The sequence below is a fragment of the Crassostrea angulata genome, chromosome 8 (genome assembly GCF_025612915.1).
Source record: "Crassostrea angulata isolate pt1a10 chromosome 8, ASM2561291v2, whole genome shotgun sequence".
Classification (NCBI taxonomy): domain Eukaryota; kingdom Metazoa; phylum Mollusca; class Bivalvia; order Ostreida; family Ostreidae; genus Magallana; species Magallana angulata.
In genome coordinates this window covers 28,040,194-28,058,006 of record NC_069118.1, presented here as the reverse complement: position 1 = coordinate 28,058,006, position 17,813 = coordinate 28,040,194, and the positions used below count along the sequence as shown (strand labels likewise).

At 30.3% G+C, this 17,813-nt stretch overlaps 1 protein-coding gene across 1 annotated transcript; it reads left to right on the top strand.

Moving 5' to 3' along the window:
• Positions 1 to 1,301: 1,301 nt before the first annotated feature.
• On the top strand, positions 1,302 to 9,446 carry LOC128159394 (uncharacterized). Its single transcript, XM_052822469.1, has 9 exons — positions 1,302 to 1,570; positions 2,404 to 2,571; positions 2,730 to 2,858; positions 5,908 to 6,036; positions 6,384 to 6,515; positions 6,977 to 7,018; positions 7,177 to 7,279; positions 7,383 to 7,479; positions 8,584 to 9,446. The coding sequence occupies exons 1-9, from the start codon at positions 1,483 to 1,485 to the stop codon at positions 8,830 to 8,832; spliced, it is 1,137 nt and encodes a 378-aa protein (XP_052678429.1). The 5' UTR covers positions 1,302 to 1,482; the 3' UTR covers positions 8,833 to 9,446.
• The last annotated feature ends 8,367 nt before the right edge of the window (positions 9,447 to 17,813 follow it).

The window sequence follows — 17,813 nt, the reverse complement described above, 5'->3', positions numbered from 1 at the left end:
TGATAGATAAAAGCAAGCGAATTCCCGACCTCAAGCGAAAGAATGGAATATAACTTTCCAGAACGGGGTAACCAAGAACGCAGTTTGACTAATTAATGTCTTGGCAAAAAGTGTAGGACGGGTTCAATATGCATCGCGGATAAATATCCATACCTTGAATGGGACATTTTTGTTTAATACAAAAAAGGCAACAAATGAAATGGAAAAATTTGATGCGATTTTAGTTTTGATCGCAAGAATTTTTTTCAAAACGGTGTGCCCAGGGACGCGGTTTGATTAATGTACACTATGGCAGAAAGTGTAGAGCGAGCTAGATACTTTGAAAATGACAACTTTGGTTTAAAAAATGTAAATAAATATGCATACACTAGCGGTTTTTTTAGTTTCAAACATTTTAATACCACGACAGATTGGTAGTGAACTTTAAACATTAATTCTGTTATCAAACGCAGAAGTTGAAATTCGGGGGCTGGAGGGATTACCCTCCCAATTTTTTTTTCGAAACAGTTTTTTATCTGAACTTCACATTTTGGACAGGGATAAAATATTTGTGAAGAACAAAATTTAGACATATGACGTCCTAAATATCCACTCACTGGGTTTAAAAAAAATCATTGTAATTATTTTCCACTCAGATGCAACAACAAGAATTAAGGCCATGTTCATGTATATATCATCCAATTCACTTTAAAATTTTCATCTCTTTTCTAAATATCCAGCTATGTAATTTTTTTTTAATTTCAATTTTAAAGAATAGGTTTAAAAAGAAAAATTCGGATACAATATATATGAAAAAAATATGTTTCAACATTATTGCATTATATCATTCATTTGTTAAGTATTAATTCCCGCGCTCGCGCGGGTTATCATCTAGTAGTCCTTAAATGTGTCGTAAAGAGCAAAAAAAAAAAAGTTCATTTAACATTTCTGTTATAGTTTAAATTCTTTTTTGTTCTTATAGTTTTAATCTGATGATGTTCTATTGATCAATCGTTAAATTATGAATGTTTATATTTATTTCTTCGTTTTTATTTTAATCGGTAGATTTTACTCTGATGATACATGAATCAATGTTCACTTCTATTGAAAGGTAAGAAAAAAGTAAAAATAAAACACTGCTAACTAACTAGCAGTCTGTTGCATATATAATGAATTAATTTGATTTGCCAAAAATGTTAGCTTAATTTGAAAGTATGTAATTAAATTTGAAACTTTAATATAAGTAAATCATGGATAGGAAAATTAAGACAATCAACAAATTGCTTTTGAACAACAAACATTATGTTAGATATTAATAATTCTTTATGTGCTACTCGCCATTTAATCACATCATTACAAACAAAAAACAATACTTATTTCAACATTCGTTTTAAACAACAAACAAATTCTATAGGAACGTAAATCATAACCATAAAAATAAAGATATGTTTCTATGTCGTATGGCAGTTTTAAAATAACACTGTTTCTTCTTTTTCAAGAGATATGTGTTTGGATACGGTTGCACGATTTAGAAATATCGAACACAAATGTTTCTTTGGTTTAAGTACCGTACAGGACATCTTACAAGATGGTAGGCTTTTAAAAGTAATTTTCATTATTGTCGCCAATTTCTATTTAAAGTTTTTGGTATCATATTGAATTATTGTACTCTAATTACTTTCGTTAAAGAATTCATAACAAAGGGTTATAACAAAATGACTTTAAAATAGTTTAAATCTAATTCTCAAAAGTCAACTTCATGATAAACTAGTTTCTTAGGCTTAAATGTATTGACAATGTAAGCTAACAACGTAATTTGTGCTCTCCATAAAATCGTAATCATTTAATAAAATACCGTGAGAGTTGTCAAATGAGCCTTGCGTGAGACAATTAATGAAAATGAGAAATAAATTACAGCAGAAGTTGATTTTTATATCAATTTAACACTGTTTATGTTGCGCCCCCATCAATTGTCCATCTGGTCGATTTAGAAACCGTAAATATTATAAAGATCAAGATCGTGTCAGTTTATAGTGTAATGTATTAGTTGGTAAAATGCAAAAATTTTAAACATAAATTATATTGTCTATTGTTTATATGTTAATGCATAATGTCATTAAAATAAACCTAACAGTTATTAAGATATTGTGAATCAATACGAAAACTCACAGACCTATACCTCAGTAGAATAAATGTAATTTTTGAATGATTAATATTGTCATATTTCAAACTACTCAATAAATAAGGAAAACCATATGACAGATGTCTTCAAATTAATAACGACATTAAGCATTTAGAACCAACTATTAATAAATAAAATATTGTATTGAATACTGAAACAGAATCCAGAACACACACCTTATTTTTTTCCTTCCTTGCATTTCAAACGATTATGAAGGTCACATAATATTTTTTTTATCACAGTTACCACCTGTACTAAAACATGCAATTTCCAGATGAATGATTTGACTATTTATGGAAACTCACTCGGAAAAATTGATCTTACGATAGGCGATACGAAAAAGGTGTTCTCCTTTTGTCCAGGACCGTTTACGGAAACTCTTGATATCAATTGTTCGTCTTGGAACGCAAGTGAGTCATTTACTAAACATATGTACACGTAATGAATAAATAAGGATAGAAAAGAATCTAACTGATTTTTTTTTACTAAAGATGTCACCATTATAAACTTTTTAAAAGGTAGTAATAAATTCGTTTTAAATAATGTAGAAACACAACTCATTTTACAGGTGAATACATAATGTGGAATGATACTAGTTCCTGTTCGATAAACAATGCTCAGTGTGTCCGTCTATACAATGACTGTATTTGTTATTGTTTGCCTGGATTTGTTCTGATGGACAGAAAGTGTTTGAAAAGTAAGATAGCAAAAACGTTTAGTATTAAACAAGTAAAGGTTTATTGTGTTTTAAACATATTGAATATCACGGGGAAGCTAATATATTTATTGTATGGATATTAAATGCGAAAAGATAACGTGTAGCAATGTTTGTAGTGGTTTATATATAGTAACATTTATAGATTTTCATACATTATAAAGATAACAGTAATAAGGATTATACACCAAACCCATTGTGTATATAACACACAATTTATCCAAAATAAGGGAACAATCTCAAAAATGTTATTTGGAGATAATTAAGTATCTTTTATATATTTGCTTTATTTTTTCTTTCAATTATACATTGCATGTTTATTCAAAATATCGTTGGTAATATAACACACCAAGGCTGCGCAGACAAATTGTATACCGCGCATTAATTTGTCTGCAAAAAAATTGTGCACAGCTTAGAAGTGTTAAAGGACCGATGACATCCAAACACAAACACTCAATGCCTTTATTTATATTCATATTGTTGTTATTTGTATGAAGTATTTGTTTACCGTCGCTTTAAAGCTATTACATACGCTCTTAGTCAGGGATATGAAACATACATAGAACAGTCATATTAACATGTCATTTAGTTTGCTTCTTGGACTACAAACAGATATTGCCAGAGACTTTGTAAAGAATTTTTATTTTATTTGATTTTTTTATTTTTTATTCTTTACTTACCTACTTACTTACTTACTTAGGTCTTACTTACTTACTTACTTACTTGCGATTAACAAATTTTTACAATTTCTAAAAAAGCATTTCTACCTAATGCCGTTTTTCTAATCTCTGCTTGATCCCCTCACGACCCGGTATATGGCCACTAAAAAGCAGAGGTGATAGCTTACAGTCCTGTTTCGGTCTTGATGTTACGGGGGACCATTAAGTTTGGTCATTGTTACATGTAACCAAATCACTACACTGAAATACCGATGATGATGTCAATAATCATTTATGATAGCCGTACAGTCTTGAAAGTTTCCATAAAATTTCCCGATGAACGATGTTGAAGTTCCTCCCCCGGCTGCTCTATGATGTTTTGTCATACGAAATTTGGTCTTTCTGGACAAAAGCATGCCTGCTACTTTCTCATATATCCATCAACGTGTTGTTTTACCTTGTCCAAGAATCAAATTAATCAAGAAATCATGAAATCGGTTAGACACTGTACTTATTGTTGGTAAAAGGTGATTTCACGCCGGGTGTTGCATTCTATTTTATCTCCCTTTCTCGAAATTTTCACAATAGTTCCACTTTTCTATTCTAATTGTATTTTAATATTATAAGGTTATGCAGTATAAATCGTTGTTGCTTCAATATTTGCTTCTAGTAACTCTTCTGGGATGTAATTTATCGCTGCAATCTTGTTGTCCTTCATCTCTCCGATGACTCTCTGTGTTTCAACTACACTTATTTCCTCCACACTGTTATTGAGTTTTCTTATGTTTTTGTTAACGATTTCAATATCTAGTGGTTAATATGGATATCTTCCACTCAAAACTGATCTAAAATGCTCTGCCCATTTTTTCACAATGTCACTGTTCTTGGAAAAAAATGTTGCCATGCTGGTCTTTAAGAACTATAAAATTGTTTGTTTTCTGGGTATCATTTTTGGTGAATTTATAAAGTTCTTTGATATTTCAAATCCTTGATACTCGGTACGTTTTCGTTTGTTTCGCCGTGTACTTCAAATGTCCTCTCCTTATCTTTGTTTCTTTACGTCTAAAAATAGAATTTCATCTCTGTATTGTCCTTGCTGTTTTATTATCAGATCCCCTTTCTCTCTGATATAGGAGTCCATATATCAGATGTAATTCATTCTTCTTTCACGCTTTTCCTTTACCCCAGCAAAATTCCTTTATATTATACAACTTTCCATTGATGTAGTTTTCATCATGTACGGTCTCTTGTGCAGAAATCTAGGTCCAGCGTAAGGTCAGACGACACGTTTATCAATTTAAAATAACTTTTTCCAGAAATTTGTTGTTAATTTTTTACTTTTTTGACAAGCTTTTTTGCAAAAAAAAATAGGGTTCCGTACCTGGCATTTGTGCATGATACTGGAGTATGCAATTTACTTATAATTTTATTCAAAATACACTTGAATTGCTGATATAATTTTTTTTGGCATAACAATATTTATTTTTAAAAGTTTAATCCTTTTAAAAAATGTAAATAAATAATAATGTTCTTATTTGATATATTATAAGGCCGTTGAAAATTTAAAAAAAAATCGTTTTCTAGTAACGTGTCGTCTGACCTTAAAAGCTTCCTTCATCTCGTTTAAGGTCTACAACTATGTATGTCCGTCCATGACTGATCTCCTCCATCCCTTGGTGATCAAGATCTAATCGATTTGATTTTTTGTTCCTACAGCTGGGAAACCAAAGTGTACTTGTCCATATGTGCAAAAATTGTGTTGCAAACCACTGTCCTGTTCATCTCACAGAAATCTAGTACACGATCTTTATATCTATATCGGCCATTGGACATATTTTTTTTAGTTTGTACTTATTAAAAATCATTGTAAATATACATTATGAAGGTTGACAAGACTTGATTAGCTTGTATTGCATGAAACACACATTATTTAAATACATTTTAATACAATATTGTTGAACATTTGAAAAAAGGCTTTTTTTATCTTTTCATTACCTTTCTTTTAGACGGATACGGGGTATCTAATCTTAGAAATCATCATGTCCATAATAAGGAATCTATGACTTTAATTATCAGTTAACAAACTTTTATTGATTATAAATTAAATAAAAAAAAAGTTATATTCTAAATTTAATTTCTCTCACTGTGAATGAGGATAATTAGGATGATAAAAAGGTTAGGTACGGTTGCAAAAGTTGCTGTTGGATTTTTAAAGGAAATGTTAAATACATGTAAAAGCATCAATACGTCAGTTAAATGGTGTTTTCATATAATATTCAATTGTTTTTTATTAAAAGTTGGGCTTTTGGGCAAAACCATTTTAAAATGAAAAATCATTATAGTTGTCTTCTGTTATTTTCATTGCATTCTAGGTAATCTAGAATTAAATAATTCGTGCGAGTTAACAGAACAGTGCATCCAACCGTTCTCAGGTTGTTTCCAAGGAAAATGCAAATGTATAAATGGCTATTCTGCATTTGAAACAGATAGCTGCCTGAAAGGTTTGTAAAGTTTGTCTATGTTTTTGCTCCTAATTTATCGTCAGTAGGTTATGCTTTTTAACGACTATGACATTGAAGTAAATTTCAAATCGTTCTTGTGAAAAGGATTGGTTCATAATGTAAATTGTGTAAATTACACATTGTACTGATGATATAAAGCTGAGTTACCATGAACGCGAAAAATGCGTTGTTGGTTCATGTATACCTGTTGTACTATTACTATAAACACGTTACATGTGGTAAACGTTCAAGATATATTTCATGCTCAGCAGTAAAATTTAAATTTGTTAAGACTCATCCTTTCAGGGTTTTTTATCCAATAAAATCAACAATGTTTATAATTTCAGATAATGTTCCCGTCAGTGGGTTTTGTAGTTTACATGACCAATGCACCGGAAGTAATAATTCTGGAATATGTGAACAAGAAAGATGCACATGTGCAGAAAGATTCAAATTGGTTGAGTTTGCGTGTAAAAAAAGTAATATTAATCAGTTTTTAACACAATTTTTATCTCATTAGATTATGCTTATATGATATTTTAAGTAACATTTTTTTTATTTTATGAATAAGAAACAACTACGAACAATGGACCTAGATTACATAGATAAATCAATTGAGTTTTCATTGAGAATTTCTGCATAGCATCAGCCATGGCAATCTTATTTTACATTTTAATGAATTACTTTTAGAATTGAACTTTTCAATATACAGGTACGAGGTTGTCAAATCGTTGTGCTATTAAGATATGATAAATTGGAGCTCATTAATTGAGGGTCGCAAAGTTTTATCTTAATGGAATAGTATTTAATATGTTTGTTAGAAATTTTGAATATAATATTCACGTCTGCAATTCAAACATTAGTCAAATATTCCACTTCATGAAAAAAAACTCAACTGCAGCTAATTGTGTGCATGCTCTTCTATGAATATTTTTTCAAGATCCTCTAAGAAAATTTAAGAGTTCCAAAAGTCAGAATCAAGGTAAGTAATCGATAAGTTATATAAAATCTATATATAACATATTTCTTTTATTCAAATCATGAATTTTTATACGTAAAATTGACTGTATGTCATCAATTACGGTAATCTTGTAATTGTAACTCATCAACCGTAATCATTATAACTCTTTTTAATTAAAGACACTAACATTGGAGTAACGCTTGGGACATTTTTTGGCGGATTAATTCTTGGTGTGGCAACGACCTTAACATACAGAAAATTAAAATGTCGAACCAGAAAAAGGTAAGTTTTTTAAACAAAAAATACCCTTTCACAAAATATTATTAATACATGTATATGGAACGGAAATAAATTTCATTGAGTCGTTATATTTTTGTTTTCAAAGAAAGAAAACTTACGTAATGGTGGCAGATAATAAAGTGAACCGTGGTGCAGAATTTGTTGACAGTGCTGCTAAAATTTCTTTCAAGAACGCTAAGGAGGTAAATAATATTAAATGAAAGTGTGTTTGAATTGGTTCAAGGATCTAGGAGAGGTCGAAACTTCAATTTACGAACACATAACAAATGACCACAGATGCATAAAAGCGCTTATTTCTAGCCATTAAAAGTAAACTGTTATGCTTTTATAATATCTATTAAATATGCATATATCATTTGCAATATCTAAATACAGCAGTTGCGAAACAATGCATACATGTATATGCATTGACACATTAAAACGCTAACAACATTGGTGACGTAAATTGTATGCATAAACTACAATTATGCTTAAAAATTGTCATTGCTTTTGTGTGTAAGGAATTTAAAAAATATTTGACGCATTTTTTATTAAAAGAAAAATGGCAATAAAAGGTTGGAATGCAATTTAATAAAATATTTTTTGGTCAAAGTGTTCTTAACTTTGGATGAAATAAAAGTTCATATTTTTTTTTCAAAGTTCGTTAATTTTAGGGCAGCTTCGGACTTCATTTTTAAAAGTTCCACATAGAGCATATGGTATACAAATCGAGCTACTAAAAATATAAATCATCAGAAAGAATAGCTTAATGTATATATAAAAATGTCAATCCAACAAACAATGTAAAGGTGAATATCAAGGATAAGTCCTAACATTAATTATGTATAATGATTTTTAATTATTAATGATAAGATATTTCAACACTTGACAATGAGATATACAAAGGGTGTTCAATAAATAATGTCACCGATCAGATTGCATAATCATGCGTAATCATTAAAGAAAATAACATAAAATATCTTATTGTGTAATTTTTGTAACAACAATGACATTATTTATAGAACGCCCCTTGTAACCAGCATTTCGTCCATGATTCATACTACAGTTATATGCAAGTATTAAAATGATAGTAATAAAATTAAATTAAAAAGTATAAAAATGTGTTGACAATCTATTTCTTTGTTTACTAGATTTTAATTATTTTTAGTCAGCAATACGTTCCCACATTATCAGTAAGAGCATGCATAATTTCATAAACGTCACCTTACCTTTTGGCAAATGTACCACAATTCAGAATACCCATAAATGTAATGCTTACATGTTTATTATTTTTTGAAATATTTCAGCAAAGAGTAGCATTTTCGAAAGCTACACCAGGATACAATTTGTCTGGAAAACAAGAATACGAAAGGACCGAGGACGTCTATAATCATTTACACGAACAAACAGAACAAGATGACGACACTTACGACCACGCATGCGCTGTACCCAATCACAGTGCGGATCTCTCTGATTACAGTTATATACGTGATACAGCCCCCGTTACACCATCACCGTCAGAAGATGGAGACGACTATTCTACATTAAGGCATTGAATAAGCAAAGATCATCAATATGTTTGTAAATTAGTACAATGATCTATTCTTTTAAAATAAATTTACTGAACTCAATCTACTGGAATAACTTAGAGACGAACGTGGTGTTTTGATATATGGTTTATGGAAACGTATTTGCAAAACATCGTATATTGATTAATGGCGGTATGTCGGTGAATTGACATTCAATGAAAATGAACGACGTTTTAATAAATATATTTTAAAAAGATAGTGGTAGGTAATAAACATTGACGTTTATATATCCATCCATAATCTGAAAATATAACGATGTCAATGAACGATATATTACTAATATATTGTATAGAAATTTTGCTTGTTTCCAGTGTGACATATAGGCAAAGAGAATTGACTAACATGATGTATTAAACAATTCAAAATCAATGTTACATTTACTATCTTTTTGATACATTATATTCAACCAATTACGAGTAAAAGAACATAATATGATTGTGTGAGAGTTGCTATGTCAGACAAACAGACTTGACAATAAGTGAGTAGGGAGCAATGTATACAAAAGTCAACTTTTAAGATATTGTTAATATTTTATCATGTAATTAGTAAGAAACTAAATTAAGAAAAAGAAATGTTTTTGATTTTTGATTTAACAAACAAAAATTCAACAATCAGGCAACGTTGCATCAATATACATTTAACACACAATAGCATTTACAGATGACAAAATCTTCTCAGCCCGTGGTTGTACCATTTCCAGAGAATCAATGTGAAAAATTAGGTTAATCACTCAGAAACTAGCAAATTTTTTTTGTGCTGTAATATAAATTGTAATTCAACTTTTCACGCGGTGCTATTGTATGAAATATTTCCATACTGTGACATTCTTCCTAACAATGAATTGTATTTAAAATAAAATCCCATGTGAAAAAATCGCATGACATGTAAGATAAAGTAAAGACAATAGTGCCTATATACCCTCCACAGGTTTCTCATTTGGTATACTAGTATATGGATTTAATTTTACGAAACTACATCTTTCGCGGGTGCAGATTTAACACCTTGACACTGACATAAATATCTGGCACATTGTAATTATTCTATTGAATAAGTTTGACAACAAATTGGTAAATGGCACGGCTTTTACATATCCACTGCTTGTATACGCATCTCAAGTTAAAGATGTTTTGTATTTGATATTAGCGATATACCAGTACCATGCACTCGAAAAATAACAAGCTTTAACAAAGACTTATTCCTGGGTTTTTGGAGATTATTTTAGTGCATTTACAAAAGTTGTCTACTTTACTCATCAATATTCGTGTTACTCTTTGTCGACCGTTTATCATCATAACATATTACTTTGACAGTTGCATTGTATTAAATTTTGTTACTTTTAAGAATGATGGATATATAACTCATGCCAAGACCTAACTTATCATTTGAATTTGATTTTTTTAACCATACTTTGTCTAGTAAACTATATCTTCCAGACCTCATGAATGAATTGAAGCGTCTGTTCCCGATCAAAATGACACAAAAGTCAAAGTTCATGGTCATATTAAAAGACAAAATCGAACTACATCTTAAAGTTTATGATATAATTTTTCTTTCAGAATGGTATGAAAAGCATGTCTTTAAATTCCTAGAAACAAAATTGTTTAAAACATCAGATATTATAACGTGGAAAGCTAAATCTAAAGATACAATCATGTACATGAATATACACATATTATGCAAAATACACGGATGATAAAGCAAGATTAACTTGTCTGAGACACCAAAAATGATAAAATTGAGAAAGCATTTGAAGAATACATAACAAAAATGGAAGAAATACTCCTACACGTTTACACCATTTTGATTAAGAGTGTGAGAATTCAAAATATAGAAAGTGAAATGCAGTAAGAAACGGAGAGATAAGCAACCTTAAGGTCGGTGCCTTCTTTAAATAATGAAGGAAGAAAACGTCAACAGCACAAATACTTTAAAAATGTCATCAGAATCAAATGTCTTAAGCAGTTGGAAATCTACTCTTGCAATTTATTTTGACATCGATGGTAGTTGGAGAAACGAGAAACACAAACAACAATGGCCAATAAAAAGAAATGAAAGAAATAACAAAGTTAACTTGATTAACGACATTGTGAGCTTCCAAGGAAAATAAATTGAATCAATCATGCCATCTTTACGTTAGATATTACATTTCATGTTTTGATTTTGAATGATATTACATAAATTCTTAATATGGTAAAATCGTTTACATAATTGCATGCCAGAAAAACATACAACGCATGATTTAAGGCTAAAAAGAGGACATCAAAGGAGATGCTTTGTATGCATATGTAAATATATTTCTAAATATCAAAACTTACATACTACCTGATATAGAGAAATCAACCTAAACAACTCCCATTGTAAAATAGGAAATGTCATTGGTTATTTCGATATAAGAATTTTCAGAAAATTAAAACAATGTTGTTTTTTTTTGGTATACAAAAAATGCAATTTACATACATAAATATGTAATGACCTGATAACAAGGAGTTTTATGTATGACGACTTTGTTTCGTTTGTAGTAAACTGAAACAAATGCTATTATTCGGGAGAAAGGTGATGACTGTTAATGAGGATTTTAGCAATGAAAACAACTCTTTTTAAACTTTTAATACTTCGAGGTTATTGTGTCTTTTTTATTATCCAAACGAAATAGCCAAATGTTAGCTTTTAACGCATTTTGTTGAGCAGAAAGTTTTCACAAATTTAACATTAGTATTTTAAAACTAATTTATACGTGATCTCGATTTTTTTCTTCTTTCAGAATGGAAGAAGACACTGGCAGTGTTTAACAGGGAAACGAACACAGAAATATATCGTGCTTAAATTAAATCCGTAGTACTGTATACTTGTAATTTTGTGTGAAGTAATTTAGTGTGAAGTATATCGTAAGCTACAATAATTTCTAGTGTTTAAATACCTGTATCTTGTTGTGAGCAATCTGTCCTTTACCCAACTAACTATACAAATAATTTACTGTTATCCCTGATAATGAAATTCCTTTCTTTCATTTTTTTTCGGGGGGGGGGTGTAAATTTTAATGTTGAACACATCTAAAAATAGTTTATCGTTTTTTTATGTTCATTCGTTTTGAAAACATGATTATACGAATGGTACAAGTAACGGCAATAAATAAAACCTTTTTGTCAATTTGTCAATAAAGATCGTTGATTTTGTTAAGATTTATTTATTAAATGAAATCATTTTATACAACTGGATCCAGTTGTATCAATATTTAATGGGTTATTAAAGCATTATCAAACTCCATATATTTAATGAGTCATTAATTTCCGTTGTATCAAAGTTTAAATGAACGAATTTGTTCATTTAAACTCCATTAAATTCCCATATTTTAATGATGCCAATGGGGCTTCATTAACACTTAATAACGCTAAATAACAATGGTGGCCAACGTGATGTTTCATCAATTAGGGCGAAGAAGAGCCGACAGGGTTTTTCGGGAATGTTTTTCTATTGACAATATGTGTGACGAGGAAATTCGGAGGAGATATCAGTTCAGTAAAAATCCATAAAGCAAATTGTGGATATTATTGATTCAGTCATCGGCCCCAAAACCAAGAGATCACAAGCTCTCTCTACAGAGTTACAGGTACATCACTGACTAAAAAACAAATTTACTTTGCCATTTGCACTGTTTGTCAATGGCCTCTGTCAAGCAACAACACGGGCTAGCTTCCATTTGTTTAACTTGATTACGTCACATATGTCGTCATTTTTGGTGGCGGATCCTAGAAATTTTTACAGCTAATACTGAAGAATATTGATTTAACTTGTCACACAAAAAATGGAATTCTGCATTTGTTTAAAAATATTCCTACTCGTCTTTATCAATTACACTTTGATTTTGTTTACAAAAAAAAGTGACACCGAATTTTATCCACCTTTGTAATATGTTTTACGGTGCGACCGTTTGGGCGAGCACAGCATGTGATCAAACAATGAATTATAATAAATTAATAAAATAAAATTAACAACGTGAAATTTGAATGCCAAAAAATAAAACATACCTATTTTTCAGTAAATTTTCATTATTCATAGTTTATAAGATTTGTTATAATTTATTTATTTATATGTAGAACAATAGTTTAATCTCAGATACAATGTTGTTAAATAATAAAGATTTTAATATATAAATATTCATTGCACTGCGTCTCCTCTTTTAAAGTGATTGTGATTATGATTGATTGATTGATTTCCCCTTCTTTTTTTTTGCAGTAGACATTTTTTCTTAAACTTACATATAAAACTTGACTCATCATAGAGCTCCCCCCATGCTAAATTTTTTTTTCATTTTTGTCAATTTATACATAGAAAATCGACTTACCATGGATTTGCCCCTCCACTTAAAAAAAAATAAATTAATGTTTAATTTCATTTTTAATTTACGCTTAAAAATATTTGCTTATCATGTTAAAAGAACATGGTGTTGCCCCCCCCCCCCCCCCCGCATGTAATAAATGGAAGTGAAAATAAAGAAACCATTGAACTGCTAAAGAGCTGAAGGATTAGAATTTTCATGATTTATTTTTCTTTTTGCTTGCAAAGATTTTTTGGATGAGGCTGCCATCCACCCACCCACCCCCTTTAAAAAAAGGCGCTGCTACGTATAACGTTACGTTTCAGGAAATTACCGTAATTATAGTGAATAAAATATTTGTGAGCATTCATCCAAATTAGTACAATTTACAACTGTTTCCTGTATCTGAAGAAATGTCCTTATTCGTTAGCTGTTCTTTATCTTAGCCTTTGCAAGATTTTAAGAGGATTTTGGTCATTTCAGCAGATTTACAATAACTTCAATTAGAGTAATTTCCCCTTATCAGTGCTTATTGTGACGTCAAAGCTGACGTTGGTTAAGTGTCGTCTTACTCTTTAAAACTCCCCTGAGAAATAAAAGTATGCGAAGTATACTGTTTTATTTACTTAAAAAGCATGATGTTCTTAAAATTACACATCTTATAAGCTTTTCAAAGGTTTTACTTTGATTCTCGGGAGAACGTGATGTTGGAACGTGAGGTTGGAAACCATTGGTACTATGAATTGTGGGTCAAAATTTACTGACTCCGAAAAAATATATCGGATCAATGTGTAAACGTTTGTGACGTCACACGATTATTTTTGATTGAAAGTGTACTGAGGTGAACTTTAGAGGTAACATTGACTGTATGTCGCTTACATCGTTATTGTTTTTACTGTCTAAATTTGTCTTGCTGATTCTCGTGAGAGTGTGAAGTGATAAAAATTGCCATGATTACAGGGAACTACTGGGACGATTAAAACGATGCATTACTGGTCCGATTTACTGACGCCAAAAAAATCCGTTGAATGAATGTGCAACTAGTCCGAATTTTCTATTCACATACGCCTTGCCGGTAGAGCTCGCTTCGCGCCGGCGCTGCGCGCCGGCGAGCTGCGCTCGCTATAAATGATCAACATGACATGCTAAGAACGAAGATTTGCCGGTTTATAATTAAGCCTACCGGTTATATAATTAATTTAGGAATAAGAAATCATTCTTTGAGTATTATGAGGTGATAATTTTGATCGGGGCGTAATCAAATCCAATAAAGGGCTTTATTGACCACGCCCCCACCAAAATTATCACCTCATAATACTCAAAGAATGATTCCTAATTACTTATATCTATATAAGTTTATGCCATTGTTCGATTAAGTATAAAATATAAATAACCAAATCCCGCTGGCGCCTCAATTATACATTATTTGAAGTTTTGGCTTTAATAGTACAAAATCGAAACATAGTGTTATCACAGGCAAAGACACTGGAAAATGTAAATATTTTGATGTAATTTTTACAATATATTTTGTTGTGAAATGTTAAACATTTAAATTATATATAATATAAAACACGTGTCTGCAGACTTGAAAGAATTTTAACTTATGCAATACTGTTGTTATTTATTGTCATTTCTGAATACATGTAGTTTTACGGGTTTTTTATCCCAAATACTACTTTTACTACTTATAGAAATTTATTGAAGGGGTAAGGTCATGATTTTGGTCAATTTTTTCCCCGATTTTTAATTGCTTGGTCCGATTTTTTTGTAATTACAGTATCAATTTTTTTTCCATACAAATCATTTATCTTCGAACGTTATGGACTTTCTCCTATTTACACCAGCAGAATCAGTCTCCTTTCAAAGTTAGAAAGATTCAAAGTAAATAAAAATAATTTCTCTTTGGGCAAACGAAAAAACAAACCAAAATGCATTACGGGAATGTTTAGATAAGGAAACCGCTTGCTTTCGTCCCCCGAATGATTGGGGTTATTCAACCCGCTTGCTATACATCGATTGTAAAGAAAGCAGACTTTAGAAATATTAGCGAACAAAACGTGCACATGTTGATTTGTAATTTGTCTGATCATTTCGACCTTTATTTAAAGCGATGTCAAATTCGTAATACAACCATACCCGCCTCGTCGTCAGGGGTAAAATTTAACATGAGGCGAAATAACGCGGTACCTTTTAATGTCAATTGTTTTTGTTAGCAAATTTTGTACGTATTTTTCTTCATTGAAATTTGGCATAATTGACGGGTAAAACTACTGCAATGTCTATTATTATACATATACTAAGCATAGCCATCGTTTAAAAGCGTGCATAAAATTTGATATAAAATCGGACCAAGCAGCTTTAATATTACAATACTACAGTAAGGCATATCTAATAGTCAACCAAAATTTGATAAATATATATTAATTTATTGAGTGATAAGGAACCTAGAATTTAGACAGATTTTCATTTAATAAAGTTGCATCTTTTAAATTCCCTGGGACAGTTTGTTGCTACTGAATTCTTTTTTTTTTTTGCTGTCTGGTGCATATTTGTCCACTTTGTTTTTATTTCTTTAATCGATCGATTTGAAATTCCTAAAGCTGTGACGTGATATTTTCCCATACTTTCTTCTTTTTTTCGTTAGTGATGGTATTCGTAAATTTGCTATTAATTGTGTCGATATTTGTTTCCACCAAGTCAGCAAGTAGCTGAATTTCGCTTGTATCAAAATTTTCCCCTTGTTTCTACTTGACTTCGTTTGGACGTCGGCGTCTGTCATCTTGCTAGAATGTTTACAAACAAAGCAGACGCCCCAGAGGTTGACGAGCATAGCATTATGGGTAATATTTAAAGAATAAAAAAGCTTTAATGACTCATTAATATTTTAATGCTTCATTATCTAACAAACCTTTAATAACGGTTTTGTACAGCAACCTTTAATGTGTTTATTAACTAATGATTTGTTTAGAATTTAATGATTCATTGGGCTTAATAACACATTGAATTTAATGAACCGTTGATACAACCGGCTCCAGAACAAGTACTTTTGTCTAATAATATAAAGAAGCCTGATGCCAACAAACAGTGTAGTGTTATTACAATGGAAGATCCTAGACACAGTTACAGGGTTATACAAAAAACCCATCAACAAATATGTAAATGATCGTACATACATAGAAAATAATGCATTTGATGCCAGTACTTGGCTTCTTTACTACATTTTTTTTATGTTTTGAAACATATATAACAATCAATGCCAAAGCGTTCAACTGTTCAACAAAAGGTATAGTGCAGCTTGAATTTAAATAAAATAATTTTATAAATGATGAAATAAATATTATTTGTAATGTAACAAAATTTATATTATCAATTGAAAAATACAAAAAAAAAATCAAATCTCATTCTTTTAACATTAAAATTAAGGTCTTCGTATCATTTTTATAAAATGCATTTTGGATACATAAATATTCTTATATTATTACATTCTACAGTGTTTGCCCATTAAATTCCGTGTTGTTTAAATGTCTCTAAATGCAACACCTATTCACTGTGTATGAATTTAAGAGTAATTTACATAAGTAGTTCTCAAACAGTGATTTCTATGTTATCAGTTAAAAAATTTATTTCATGAATGTTGTCAAAACACCATGTTTTTTAATTATTCAACAAAAAAGTTGACTTTATTGTTAAAAGCAACATTTCAAGAGTTATTAATCATGGATTATATTTTCATGCTCGTCGATCTCATCTCAACAGTCTATGTGAAAACCAGTTAAAACCGGTTTTACAAAACAGCTGTATTTGCTGTTACTTATTCACTCCCCCGTGATCTGCACTTTATATCGATTTATTTAAGTAAACAATCGATTTCTTAAGTAAGGGAATGTAAATATAAGCATTAAATGATTTATTTTTGACGTCGTTGTGTCAATAAATGCCGTCAGGTGAGCAGACAAATTATCATAACGCGCTAACGCGCGTTATTCAATTTGTCTGCTCACCTGACAGCAGTTGTTAGCACGTTATGATAATTTGTCTGCTCACCTGACGGCAGTTATTGACACGACGACGTCAAAAATAAATCATCCAATGCTATAATCAACATAAGTCAATTTCCTGAAAGAATAGTTTCACTTTTTACAGCAGATTTTGACAGAAGGTTTTATCTAAGGTATTTACAGAATGAATCATTTGAAACTGCCTTTTATACACAATTTAAAAATTGTTTTCATGGTTAACAAGAGTTGAAAAAAATCACAGGGATAAATTATCATATTCATTTATATATATAAAAAAATAAATCACTCGAAAATTCGTCCATCACAGAAAGAGGAGTGGGGGAATAAATCTGTATACAAACATTACAATTATCAAAATAATAAAATGGACACAGATTACATTAAAAAAAAACATGATACATAAAAATTGACAATGCATATCATTATGATATTTTACTAATAAGCACTGTTTTAATGATTTATTTCATGAAAATTCATATCTATTAATTGCACAAATTATGAGAGAAATTTCATAATGGACGGAATTTGGATATAAACAATAAGAGTGAGTATATCAATTTTCAACAGCAAAGGTTTCAAAATATTATTTTTCTATTTTAATTTTTTTTCTTGAA